The 13,839-nt window shown below is 31.5% G+C and overlaps 1 protein-coding gene across 1 annotated transcript in view; it reads right to left on the bottom strand.

Moving 5' to 3' along the window:
• LOC142320558 (uncharacterized) overlaps positions 1-13,839 on the bottom strand; it is a 135,487-nt gene that overhangs the window by 67,745 nt on the left and 53,903 nt on the right. The window contains exon 2 of the mRNA XM_075358473.1: positions 3,401-4,440. Coding sequence (XP_075214588.1) covers positions 3,401-4,438 — 1,038 coding nt within the window. The 5' untranslated portion in view covers positions 4,439-4,440. The remainder of the gene's footprint in view (positions 1-3,400; positions 4,441-13,839) is intronic.

Here is a 13,839-nt window from a genome sequence, read left to right as displayed (position 1 = left end):
TGCTTGTTTTTGAAAAAATATAAGTAAGAGTAGGTTTACATAAATGCAAAAAATTCTCAATTTTTGATTATTAACTACAGCAGACAGTCTTGAGGTCTAAATGCAAACTACATGATCAGGAATGAGTTTGGTAGTCTCACATTGTAAGAGATATTAAACATCCATCAACAATACTTTCATATTGAGACAGTCTTCGTTATTTCTGCACTTTATTTTATCCATTTCTACCCCATAATTTTTATTATAATTCAAACATTAAGTATAGTGGCATTTTGGCCTCTTATTTAATTTATTTTAAACAATTTTCATAACAAATTAATTGTAATATGCATGAATCTATTTACAACTTATTTATGGTATTACTGGGACAACTATTTTATTTCGTATTAACAAGGACAGGCCTATAAATACACCACAAACAAGAAAATTATGAATTGAAAGTCTTTTTTTAAACTAAAAACAAAAATTTAAATAAAATTCATTAATTTTTAACAAAAGTAGGCCTTTGCATAACTGAGTAGGTCCAGAATTTTGAGCCATGGAAACGTTTAATTTTTCATAAAAATCTACTTTCTGATGATGCCATGGTATTTAGGGGGTTAGGTTGGGTTAGTTTTGTATAGCAGGGTATGTTTACAACCAATCACTTACTTTTACAGTTTGTATAAGTCCAACACTGCCTTCAAAAAATTGTGTATCACATTCTTGTCTTTCATTGAACATTAAAATAGGTACTCTGCCAAATGGCCTTCCATATGCTCCTTCTTCTCACCAAATGCTGGTACAGAATACTTCGGACTACACCACCTGCTCTCTATTGTTTGTGTGTGCACAGAAAGTTTTTCACCATTTAATATTTGCTAATTTTTTTGGAAAATCCATCCACTCTCCTCCATACACACAAAATTCTAATGAATGAGTCACATGAGGATGTTTAAAACCCTCGTCATTCAAATAGTCAAATGCCTTCTAGCAATCTTAAATTATGATTGTTTTTGCCAAAATCTTTTTCTTAATAACCATTAACAGAGAATCCTTGATTCTTTTATTAATGGGCACTAGGGAAAACTTTGAGCTGTTAACATGCTGGACACCTCCACTAACCCACTGTCCCTCTACTCTTCGACCTTTATTATAATTCCTTTTCCCAAATTTTCACTCATCAACTTCGACCACTTCGCCCACTCCATGTATTTGTCCAGAATTTCTAAGCACCCATTCGATGCATATGTCTCTGCAGTAGTTGTTCCAATCCACTACTGTGTTTTGGCTAAATTTCAACTCGTAGCACAATAAAATCTCCCTTTCAAATTTTACACCAGTACACTACAAATAGTACCACTTTTTCCCTGGATAACTTGAAAACATTTTTACACTTCTATTTGTAAATACATATTGTTTTTTCAAAAAAATTTCCCTTCACGGCAGACTTCTGCTAATGACACTTAACTCCATTAATGCGGTGTTCACATCAAAATATATCACTGTTTTTCAATTTCATTATTTTTAAGTCTTTACCACATTTTCTGCACTGTGTCTTAAAATTCAATAACCCATGTGTCTCCACAAATTTTAATATCTCTGCTTTGTTCACAACATAAGTACGTGTAAAGTTGAAAATAGAAACATCACATCCGATACATGTGCCTGCCATTATTCTACACAGGTAACTACTTCAATTGTTGTACTCCCTCCCTCAAGTATGCTTCCATTTAGTGCATATAGTCCCAACAATATTATGTATCAATCAGTTTTACAGAGTGTATTCTTATTAATTACCTTCTCCAAATTGCACGAATAACCATTACTCTTTTATTACTTCAACACTTCTCTTCTGTAAATTTTCAAATATTTACCTAGTTTTGGACCTAGTCTGCTACACATAACCCCAAAAGAATAACACTAACACCCATGACGCTGAAAATGTCCTAAACTACCCATGCTCTTCTGATATGACACAACTAAATATTCTAACCTACAAAATCAGAAATATCATGGTGTAAAACGTCCATACTGGTAGGGAAACACAATTTAAAGAAAAAAACTGTTTGTAACTGAAAGCAAATAGCGACAACAGTAACAGAATTTCACGGCAGCTTTTTTTGATGTATCCATATCACAACAAAAGAGAAAAAACATCATCATAATTTATATTGTCAATAAAATGATGACAACTCAAAGAGTACAGAGGGCTGCCATTCAACATTGCAACACTTTATACGAATGCCATAACCTCTACAATCGCCCTAATTTTAATTAAGTAGATTAAAAAAAAAACACTTGAAATTAATTGACAATAGTTTTTCTTACCTAGATAGGCCTATTTATAACACAAATAATGTTATCTAATATCTATGAAGTAATGATACAAATTCAGAATGTCATCACTACCCGGGTTGTAAAAATTACTTTTGTATTTAAGATCTACAACTAAAACTGGAATTAGTTGTATCATTGTAACCGGTACTATATAACACAGAAGAAAAAATATCGTAACCAATAAATAAGTACAACATAATTCGGGAGCAACTGGTTATAAAACGAGTAAAATGGCGCGTTCGAGTACTTGATTGCATTGCTCGATTTCATAAAATAAATTATAGATACGGAACAAAATATTTAATCAATGTATTCAGATTTTAACTTTTTGTGGTACAAAAAAAAAGTAATTTACTTCTTATTTAATTTCAACTATTATATTTATTTTCTATATCTTAAGAGTAGTACCAATTTCACATGAAATCATGTGTTACTATATATTTATTTTTTTTTAACCTCCGGTACCATCGTTAGGTATTACTTCAGAGGATGAGATGAATGACAATTCACGTAGGCCGGCATGTTACTATTTATTACGACTGCCGACAGTTACAATATCTATTCTAAAACAGTCTGAAAATAAAATCCAGTAAACGAAATAAAACAACTAAACCACTTTTACTTTCACAACAAAATATTACTCAAAAGATCGACTGCAAGCGTTTCGCAATTTTTTTAACTATTTTCCAAATTTTGCGGGAGGGTTACAGATGAGGATACAATTCAGAACAGAAAAACTTATCATGCATTAAAAAATTAGTACAGTATATAATTTATTTTTATGAAATAACTTAAAAGGAGTAGTCGCATAGTTATCACATTAAAAAATGTAAAAGATTTTGGTGTTTTCAGAATAAATAAACTTTTTCGATTCATAATACGAACATGGAGATTTGCTGGAGAAGTCACTTTAATAATTTAAGAACTGACTTGTCTTACAATCTTGAAATTTCGCATAAGTAAAATAAAATGATTCGTTTCTAATTTGGAAAAAGTAACGATAACTTAAATTATAACAGTACTGGTAAAGATAGGTACTTTTAATAAAAGAAAGAAACAGAACAATTTATTTAATAAATACCTGCTGATTATCCGGACGATCAAGCGGAATAACATCCATGTCTTTTGTTTGATCAACTTCTTGTCCTCGCTGTTGATCGATACCGAGAGTATCAGAAGCACCTACTCTATTTCGTCTTTTACTGGGAACAGCTTGCCCTACAGGGGGAACATGATGGTTCATCTCATGAACAGTAAGACTTTGTTTTATATCTGCTGTAAAATTACACAAACTGCACTTGAAAGCACCATCGCCCTGATGGTTCTTATTATGCCTGTCTAAATTCCACTTATATGGAGTTCTGAAATCACACATATCACATTTAATCATCGGCATCGAATGATATTTGACGTGCTTCGTGTACCTAGCTTTCATATGCGTCACGTAATTACACTTAATACATCGGAAGAATTTTTTCTTCAAATGAACGACACGTTCGTGCCTCGTGACTAGAGTCTGACTACGACTGTTAAACGGGCACAGCGAACACTTAAACACTTTACTGTCACCTTCACCGGCACAAACAGGTGAATCCGCTTCCACAAATTCTTTGGTCTCATCCCTTTCTTTTTCTTTTGGTGATTCAACGACCGCGATTTGTCGTCGTCTTGTGTAAGGTCTCGGGGTCGCTTTCGGTGCGATAGGCTTCGGCTTCGGCGGAGCTTTGCGCCGTCCGGCTCCCATAACATGAACCATATGCACGTGGCGTTGAAGTTTTTGACTATGTTTCGACGCGTAAAGGCAGCTAGGACACTCGTATACTTTGATTTTTTCTTTATGAACGTTTTTTAAATGATACAAGTAGAATCTAGGATTCTGTGTATAATAGGTACACTTAGAACAAACGTAGTTCCGTTTTATCTTGCACTGCGGTAGCTCGGCATCATCATCGGGATTGCCGGTGGAAGAAGCGGGAGCTGGGGTCAAAGTCACATCGATCTTTTCGTCTTCCGGATCGATGTTATCCGACGTACCAAATAATGCATCTCCACTCACGACACTACGTACTACCAATGTGTCTCCAGTACGGTGTACCATAGAAGGGGCTGCCAGTGCCATATCTGTTAACATAAAAAAATTATAACAATGAAATAAAAATTTCTTTACTTTAAAATTATATTTTAGAGTAATACCGGTTTTAAAACTACATTATTATTATTATTATTATTATTACCACGTACAAATGATATTTTATAGTATCAAATCTTAACCGGCTTTCTCAAACACAAACAAGTCCACCGCAAGAAAGATAGCTCAATTGAATAACCAATGACCATTGTCTTATTAATTCAATAGTCAATTTTCTTGTCCATTAATCTTTACTTAAAAAAGAATATTCTGCAGATACCAAAAAATTTTACCCGAAAATCTGAGAATAATATGAAATAAATATATTTATATCGATGGGGATAATTAAATAGAATTTATCATATTAAAATAAGCTAATTTTTAAAAACGTACTCGAATGTTTAAGATCAATCAATAACAAAAAAATTGACTAATCAAACCAGGCATGTATGATTTTGCATTCAATAATCATTTTGAAATTTCCTTTCCTGGCAAGTTAAATATTGATAACATCTCAAAAAACTTTCCAACATGATGCAAGAATGTCATCATGATACAACATGATGAACCAAATAAAATAATAATACAAAAGAAAAATATCTGATGCGGACACCAAATGACTTCCTTGTACGCCTATTAAATTACATATACACATTTTTTAAAATGAAACGTACAAAAAGTTTTATTTTACCAATAACTTCTGATATTTTTTTTTTTTTGTTATTGTTTATCGTAAAAGTTTTTTTTTCAGTTAGAGGTTAATAATTATTAATAAATCAATATATTTAAATTAAAACAAAAAAAAAGTTAAGAAAAAAGGAGATGACGTTTCATTCGAACCGATGTGCCTTCCCTCTGTAAGATCCAAATATTTCATTAATTAAAATTTTATTTGGCTATAACTCTGGAACCAATGAAAATAAACACCACATGATATATCGTTGAAAAGCTCTCAATGAGAGCTTATTACTGCAGTGAAGAAAAAGTCAAAAATCCATTTTTTCTTTTTTTTGAATTTTGGGCTTTTTTGGTCCAGTCGATTGCAATCAAAAGGAAAGGTGCATAACTAGATGTTACAACAGTTCTAAATCCAAAATTTCAACAACCTACGGCTAATCGTTTTTGAATTATTCGAGATACATACGTATGTACGCACAGATGTCACACCGAAACTAGTCAAAATGGATTCAGGGATGGTCAAAATGGATATTTCCGTTGAAACCTGAAAACCAAAATTTTTCGCGATCACAATACTCGCTTTACTTTGTACAAGAAAGTAAAAGATAATAGGTTAAATTATCACTTTCTATATAATACAAACAGAAACAACTAAATTCATTTATTCTATTAATACATTTTTTAATAGACCTTTATTAGATTAATTATTAGTTAATAGTACCACGTCGCGAACCGTTTTTTTGATAAAACTTCATTTGTATTAATCTTTTTTTCCAACTATTCATTAAAATAAAATTTAGATATTATATTTAGATATCATTTTATTATAATACCAGAGCAATTTTTAAGCAGAAAAAAATCGCCTAAAAAAAGACCTGATTAAAATTCTGTTTCAAGACAGTTCTTATATTTTAAATAAAAACCCGTATGTAATTAATTTATAAATTATTTTAAAAAAAAAACATTAAATGGTGATGGACTTGGTGTTTGTTACTTTTTCTCTAAACGGAAAGAGAATTTTGAAACTATAAAAATGTCCAGCACAGACATTCTAGGCAAAATGCGATATAATCAGTAGCGCGAGTTAACCAATATTGCATGCACGAGGGAATCAGAAAAATATTTTGTACTCTATAGCTTGAAAATCAATAAACCGATATAAAAGAATTGTGGAATAAAACTTTCTTCAACCAAAGATGATATTGTGATAAGATGTTAAGTTAAACTAGCAGAAAAATTACTGCCAGTAAAAGAAAATTATAACATAAGTTTTCAACAACAATCAATTATGTGTTTAAAAAATGTATAATAACTTTTTTTAATAACACGTTTTTGTTTCTCAAAAATGTCCAAAAAACCCCATAAAGTTGCAAATATTTCATATTAATAAAGAGGAAATACCACTTTTTTGTTGATTCCATGCTTTTTTTTTGTTTAGCGAGTTTATAATTATAAAGAAAGACAACTACAAGCCACATAATCTTTTTTATAGCCAAGAAGAGTATTATACTTCAATCTAAGGTGATGTAATTGAAAACACGGTCTCAGATTATGTTGAGATGACAAATATAGATTATTATTATTATTACTGTTGTATTTATTTATTTTTGTTAACATCATAAAAGCTGTTTCAGCTAAATCTCGTAATGTTTAATGTAAAAGAACAAGTATGACGTACGATGTCTAAAAGGTAACAGAAAAATATGTATGCCCAAATTATAACTGTAAAATTTTTATTAAGCATCTATAAAATTCGTTTAGCAAGAAAGTGACAGGGATGAATACAAAATCAGTGCATGATATAACATATGATAAACACACTGTACAAGTTCAGTTTCAGTAACGTGTTTAAAAGAAATCTATAGTTCGTAACCTTGATTGCAGCATGTTCATGAAATCTATCCGCAGTATGTGCAATTGAACAATAACATTTAAAATAACAATATAGCATAAAATTTACAGTAAGACATTGAACATGAATTTTTATGGACAAATATTTTAACACAATCGCGTCAAAGTTGAAATAATACAAAATGAATAACCAAATCTGCTTGCCATCACGGACATTAATCAGCCACCAAACGTGAATTCAGTCGAAGAAATTTCCGATTTGCGCAACATTTGATTGCAAAATCCATTGCCCGCTTTTAATAAACTGACGCGCTTTAAAAATAAATTATCTTTTTCAATATTTTATGTTATGAAATACTGTACCCCACCTAATTTATGCTAATTCTGTGATATACGAGTATATATACTTCAATTCAACAAAACAAAATACCGGTATTTTCCCAGACGAAGGGCTACAATAATTCTGTATAACAGAAAGGCAAACAGTCTCATAAGGAGTGGTACAGTCGCTTTTACTGCATGTGTACGATTATATTATGAGAGCATATCTTGATAATGGATCACACATATTACCAAAATTATTACAATAAACAAAAATCTTTATTTGTCATGTAAAGTCGACTTGTATGCCAATCAAACACGGTACTTTTTATTTAAGTGAATTGATGATTGATAAATTATACAGGGGTCGTTCAGTAATTAAAAAAGAATGGCAACAGCGGGAAATCTTTTTAATAGAATATACTGAACTGACTGAGCTGGCACCCCTGACATAGAAAATATCAACTGTTTTACAAGAATTTCTATTATTATGACCTCTTTTATTTATTTCAAAATAAATATCGGGTACGCTTTAAATACGCGCTGTGATAAAATTGATATTTTCTGAAGATGTAAAACCGGCAAAAAATTTACTAACGGATGTTAAACAGAATGGTGTATTATCTGTTAAAATTTTTATAAACGGATCGTACAGTTTAAATCAGGCAGAACAAGTATCACCAACTTTCATCGTACCGGAAGAAAGATGGAAGTTACGACTGAAGCTTTGCAAAAATCGCATTAATGATATTATTCGCATAAACAGACGAAAACAAATTTGGGAAATAGCTGAAATTTATAGTGCGAGTATCAGGACTGCCCATTCCATTATCCGTAATAAGCTGAATTACCGCAAACGTATTAAGGTGGAATCCGAGACACATAAATCATAGACATCCGAATTAACATTTGTAGGGAACTTAAACAATGGTTTCTAACGGAATGTAATACTTTTATAGATCGCATAGTAAATCGTAATGAAACTTAGATTCATCATTTTGAGCCGGATTCCAGTTTTCGGAATATGGAATGGAAACATCCGAATTAGCCGCCAAGAAAAAATAAAAACCTACCGTCAGCCAATAAAGTGCTGCTAACGGTATTTTTGGACACTAAAGATCCATTCCGATTTTTTTCGATTATTTTGAAAAATAATGTATAATCAACAACGAGTAATATTGAAACATACTAGAAAATAAAGAGGAAACGTCTTGTTCTTTTCTCAATTAGCGTAATTTTTCTGCATGATAACAGCCGCCCCAATACCGCTCAAAAAGAAGTCATTCAAAAAGTCGGGTCGGCAGGAGTTCTCCATTTCTTACAGTCACGATCTCGCATCATCAGATTTTTGTTCGATTGGTCCTCTCAAAAGGTATTTATACAGCATGGAGTGGGGCAAAGACGAGCGGGGATCAAGAATGGCTCTGACACAGAGATGAAAAATTCTTTACTTTTAAAATTAAAAAACTCACAGAAAGATGGGACAAAGTCTAAACGTATTCGGGGATTACGTTGAAAAATAGCATTCATTTCAGTGTCACTGAATAAACAGAAATTTTTCTACACTCATTAATGATAATTATTGAAAATTCTTATTTAATCACTAAACGATCCAAGTAAATTATTATTATTTAATAATAATAATAATTGTACATGTTGTACGTATAGAAGAGATTTAAAATTTTACAGTAATAAACATATAAACAACATTTAAAAAAAAACTATTTCTGAAAAGATAAAAAATATTTCATAATAAATAAGCAAATTAAAAATGGGTTAAAATCCTATTCGTTAAACCTATTAATCGAGTAGACATACCGTAAAACATTAAAAAAACAAAAAACTATTGAGATTATTCAGATGGTAATATCGATTAAAATTCTTCCAAAATGTTAAAATGCTGTAAATAAAACAATACAGTAAGATTTCCAAAATGTAGTGTGTCCCACTAAGAAACGGAGAAACTTTCAGGTTATGTTCTAATCGTGAAGATAACGAAAAACATTCATATACTCGTAAACACAGGTCTGGAAACGCTTTGCCTTTTACGTAATTATTTCGTTTAACCTGCGTAAATTATTGAATAAACACAGCTAAAATATTATTTTATAAATTTTATATTTAAAAAAAAATATTTTCAGTAACGTTTTGTTTTTAAAAAGAATATTTATTAGATATAGGAAGAATAATACAATTTACTGTCTATTTTTCGTCTGTTTTGCTTCAATAAAAAACCGATTTTTAAAAATGTCTATTTATTTATTATTGACCATATTTACATTACGTTTATCAGGATAAAGTTCTCTACAAGTTTTGTTATTATATCTTCCGCATTTGTTTTTCTGTTTTAGCCTGAGAAATCACCGTAAGGTATTTCTTCAGAGGATGGATGAGGATGATATATATAGAATGTAAATGTCTTGTACAGTTTCAGGTCGACCATTTCTGAGATGTGTAGTTAATTGAAACCCAACTACCAAAAAACACCGGTATTCATGATCTAGTATTCAAATCCGTATAAACGTAACTGCCTTCAGTAGGATTTGAACCTTAGAATTCTCGACTTCGAAATCAGCTAATTTGCGTTGAGGAGTTCACCAGTAAACCAACACAGTGGGTTAATTATTACTCAATTAACAAAACTGTTGTACTACAAACCTAAAAAATTTGTTTTTTCAACACCGAATTTTGTGTTTTACGTCGGATATCATAAATAATACTGGAGTTACAGTTCTAGGATCTATTTTATACTATTTCCCAGCTCAAATTACATAAGAAACCACCAACTTTGCTCCTTAATTTAGTACCCAAACATTACAGTAGAGGTTCCTTTTATTAGAAGAGCTGAATTCCTGAGGAAATTTTTCGCTAGCCGTAACTCAAAAACGAAGCGTTTCCACACCTAAGTTTATATGAACTTTTTTCATTATTTTCACCAGTAGAACATGTCCTGAAAGTTTCTCCGTTTCTTCGTGGGATAGCCTGTATATGGGTACTTCTAATACAAGTACAAAAGGATTATTAGATGGAGTGAACGCGTCTTCCCAAATCAGCTGATTTGGAAGTCGAAAGTTCCAGCGTTCAAGTCCTAGTAAAGGCAGTTACTTTTATACGTATTTGAATACTAGATCGTCTGGATATCGGTGTTCTTAGGTGGTTGAGTTTCAATTAACCACACATCTCAGGAATGGCTGAACTGACACTGTACAAGACTACACTTCACTTACGCTCATATATATCATCCTCTGAAGTAATACCTGAACGGTAATTCCCGGAGGCTAAACAGGAAAAAGAAAGAAAAGAAAAAGATGGAGTGAACTTGGTTGCGGCGTACAGTTTATGAATTTCTTTTAGAAGTATAAGAAATAAAATTATACAGAATAAAAGAATCATAAATAAAAAATGAAAAAGAGGTACTTCACCAAGATTTAAAATAATAAATAACTAAACCTGGTAGACTAAATAAACTTTTAGAAATTTTTTCCAATATAAACTCTGGCTATGTGCTTTTCAAAGTAAGGTAAACCTGACGAAATACTATAACTATACCCAAAAAATGGAAAATGCATTTTAAATGTCGATAATGATCAAATAGAAATGGATACATTAGAGAAAGTTTTCTCTGGTTTATTTGTTAGACCTAGTTTATTTAATGCATCAAAAGTAACCTTTCTGGAATTAGAAGAATTTTAGAAATATTTGAAACAATAAAATTCATTATACCATTATACGAAATACTAGTAGAACCGGGGAAATGCGGTTTAATTGATTATCATTTTATAATTGGTAACGATAAAAATGCGGGCAGCAAGTTTTGTCATGACTGTTTTTTTTTGTATAAAAATGCAATAAAAATTTACAGTACTAAACAGAGAGTGAATTGATATCAGTAAAAAAGTAAATTCCCCCCCCCCCCCTTAGGATCTTTTGAATTGCTTGACGATGTGAGATCCTGAGTTCAAAAACAATAAAATCTTTATTTAAGTGTCTATGAATAAATGTGTGCATGTTTGTAACTATTTGACTTTATAACTCAAAAATGTTAAATCTAAATCATGATGTTTGTTGTGTGAGTTTATGTTAGGATGGTTAATAATTATAAATACAAATTTCTTGAATTTTTCAGCAACATCGTTGCCAGCTTTTTTAAATGTATATTTTTTTTATTTGAACAAGAAAGTAAAATTATATTATTATTATTATTATTATTATTATGCTTTTACGGCCAACATGGGACCACTTAAGTCAATTTTAGTTGGATCTTTTCTGAGAAAAGCGTGTTATTTTACTCTTTCGAGCTGCCCAGTATTTCTTCATCCGTTCAGATCTCGCTTTCTTTTCTTCATCCGTAAACACCCTCTTCGTTGTATTTTGTCGTTTGTCTGTCTTTTGTTTAAATCTAATGCTTTTATCTTTTAGCTTTGTAATTTTTCCAGTTTTATTCTGTAGGTCAGTCAGGGAAATTCCCAATTCTTTCATATCTTCTCTAATTTCTTTGATCCATCCTACTTCTAGCTTTTGGAACCAGAGCTTTTCAATGATATTTCTTGACAGTCTTGTTTGCGGTGTCCTTATGAGATGACCGAAGAAAGAGATTCTTTTTTTCCGCATAGTATCAGTAACAGGCTCTATTTCTCGATACACCACCTCATTTGGCACAATCCACCATTGGCCTTCTTTTTGGTGTTTTTTATTGATACACGTTCTGACAATTCTCCTCTCTATTTTCAGAATTTTTTCAATTCGGTTTTTCTGAGTGATTTTGAAAAGGGTCTCGCTTCCGTAGGTGACTTCTGGCTGTACTACAGTTTTATAATGTTTAAGTTTTGTTTTAGCAGAAAGGCATTTTTTGTTATATGTTGACCAAGTTAATTTTTGGGATTTAATCATTTTATTTGTCCTGTTTTGCCATGTCACTTTTTCATTTAAATTATAAGTTATTATTTCCCCTAGATATTTAAATTGTTTTACTATTTTAATTTTCTGATTGTTTACCGTAATGTGCTCTATTACCAGAGGATCTATGGCCATTAGTTCAGTTTTTTCGAAAGAGATATGAAGCCCTATCTTTTGTGCTAGGTTTTGAAGGCTCATGATTTGTGTTTTGGCTTCTTGAATATTATTTGCTAAAAGAGCGAGGTCATCTGCAAATCCTAGGCAATTTAGTGTGATGGAGTTTTTCTTAGTACCCATTTTTATATTTTTGGGATTTATTTCATACCATTTTCTCATGACAAATTCGAGGGCGCAGTTAAAAAGGAGTGGTGAGAGGCCGTCTCCTTGCCTCAATCCAGTTTTTATGTAGAAGGGTTGAGAGAGTTCACCTCTGAATTTCACTCTGGACTGGGTATTGGTTAAAGTTAATTTTATCATGTTTACGAGTTTAGGGTGAAGGCCCAGGTTTCTCAGAATATTCAGCATGGATGGTCGGTGTATACAATCATAGGCCCTTTTAAAGTCGACGAAGGTGATTAGTTGTTTTTTTCCGTCTTTTATATAGTCCATCATAAGTTTTAGGGATATTATTTGCTCCGGGCAACCTCTCCATGGCCTAAATCCCCAAGTTCCAGTTCAAGTTGGTCTTTGCATCGGTTGTATATGATTCTCGACAGGATTTTGTATGTGCAATCCAGGAGAGATATGCCTCTGTAGTTTTCAGGATTAGTTTTATCCCCTTTTTTATGTAATGGATGGATGAGGGCTGTGGTCCAGTGTTCTGGAAGTTTTTCTTCGTTCCATTTTCACGAGGCATAGATGTAGGGAAGTTTTGACTGAATAAACTGATGAGTGTTTCCAGAGTTCTGCGAAAAGCTGGTCTTCTCCGCTTGCTTTGTAGTTTTTTATTTCATTTAAGGCTGCGAGAACTTCTTGAATTGTTGGCGGGTTGATATTTACTGGTGAAGTTTTAACTGGAGTTTCAGTGTCAATCTCAAAAAGCTCTGGGGGGTCGTCACAGTTGAGGAGTCTATTGAAGGTTTCTGCCAAAATTTCAGCATTTTCTTTATTGGTGTGGGCCATATTTCCTTTTTTTCCTCTCAGCATAAGGGTGGGTGGTTCATATCTTTGAAGAGCCTGACCAAAAATTTTATAATAATAGTCTCGGAAATTAGTTTTCTAAAATTATATATATATATATATATATATATATATATATATATATATATATATATATAAATCATTCTAGAACCTTATTGTTTCAAAGAATAGTCTGATTATTTGTTTTCTTTTTTAAATCATACATTTTGTTGAAAAAGTTTTTTATTATCTTACCTTAATTTATTCTTAGAAGTAAGAATATAATTGTAATTAAAATTTTAACGGTTTAGAAAACGTGATGAATTTTATTTCAGAATTTGGGAAAACTACACAGTGGAAAATTTTGTTTATAATTCTGTAAAATAACTAACTTTCTCGAGAACTCTTTGAATTCGACTTGGTATAATAGAATAGATTTTTTAAATGGTTTGCGTGATAAAGTTCGTATTAAATCAAAAGAAATTAAAAAAGAGATGAAACAAAAACTTATATCCTTTTAATTTAAA

The sequence above is a fragment of the Lycorma delicatula genome, chromosome 2 (genome assembly GCF_047948215.1).
Source record: "Lycorma delicatula isolate Av1 chromosome 2, ASM4794821v1, whole genome shotgun sequence".
In the NCBI taxonomy this organism is placed as follows: Eukaryota; Metazoa; Arthropoda; class Insecta; order Hemiptera; family Fulgoridae; genus Lycorma; species Lycorma delicatula.
Note: the sequence above shows the minus strand (reverse complement) of the source record. Positions and strands in the feature narration are given on the sequence as shown.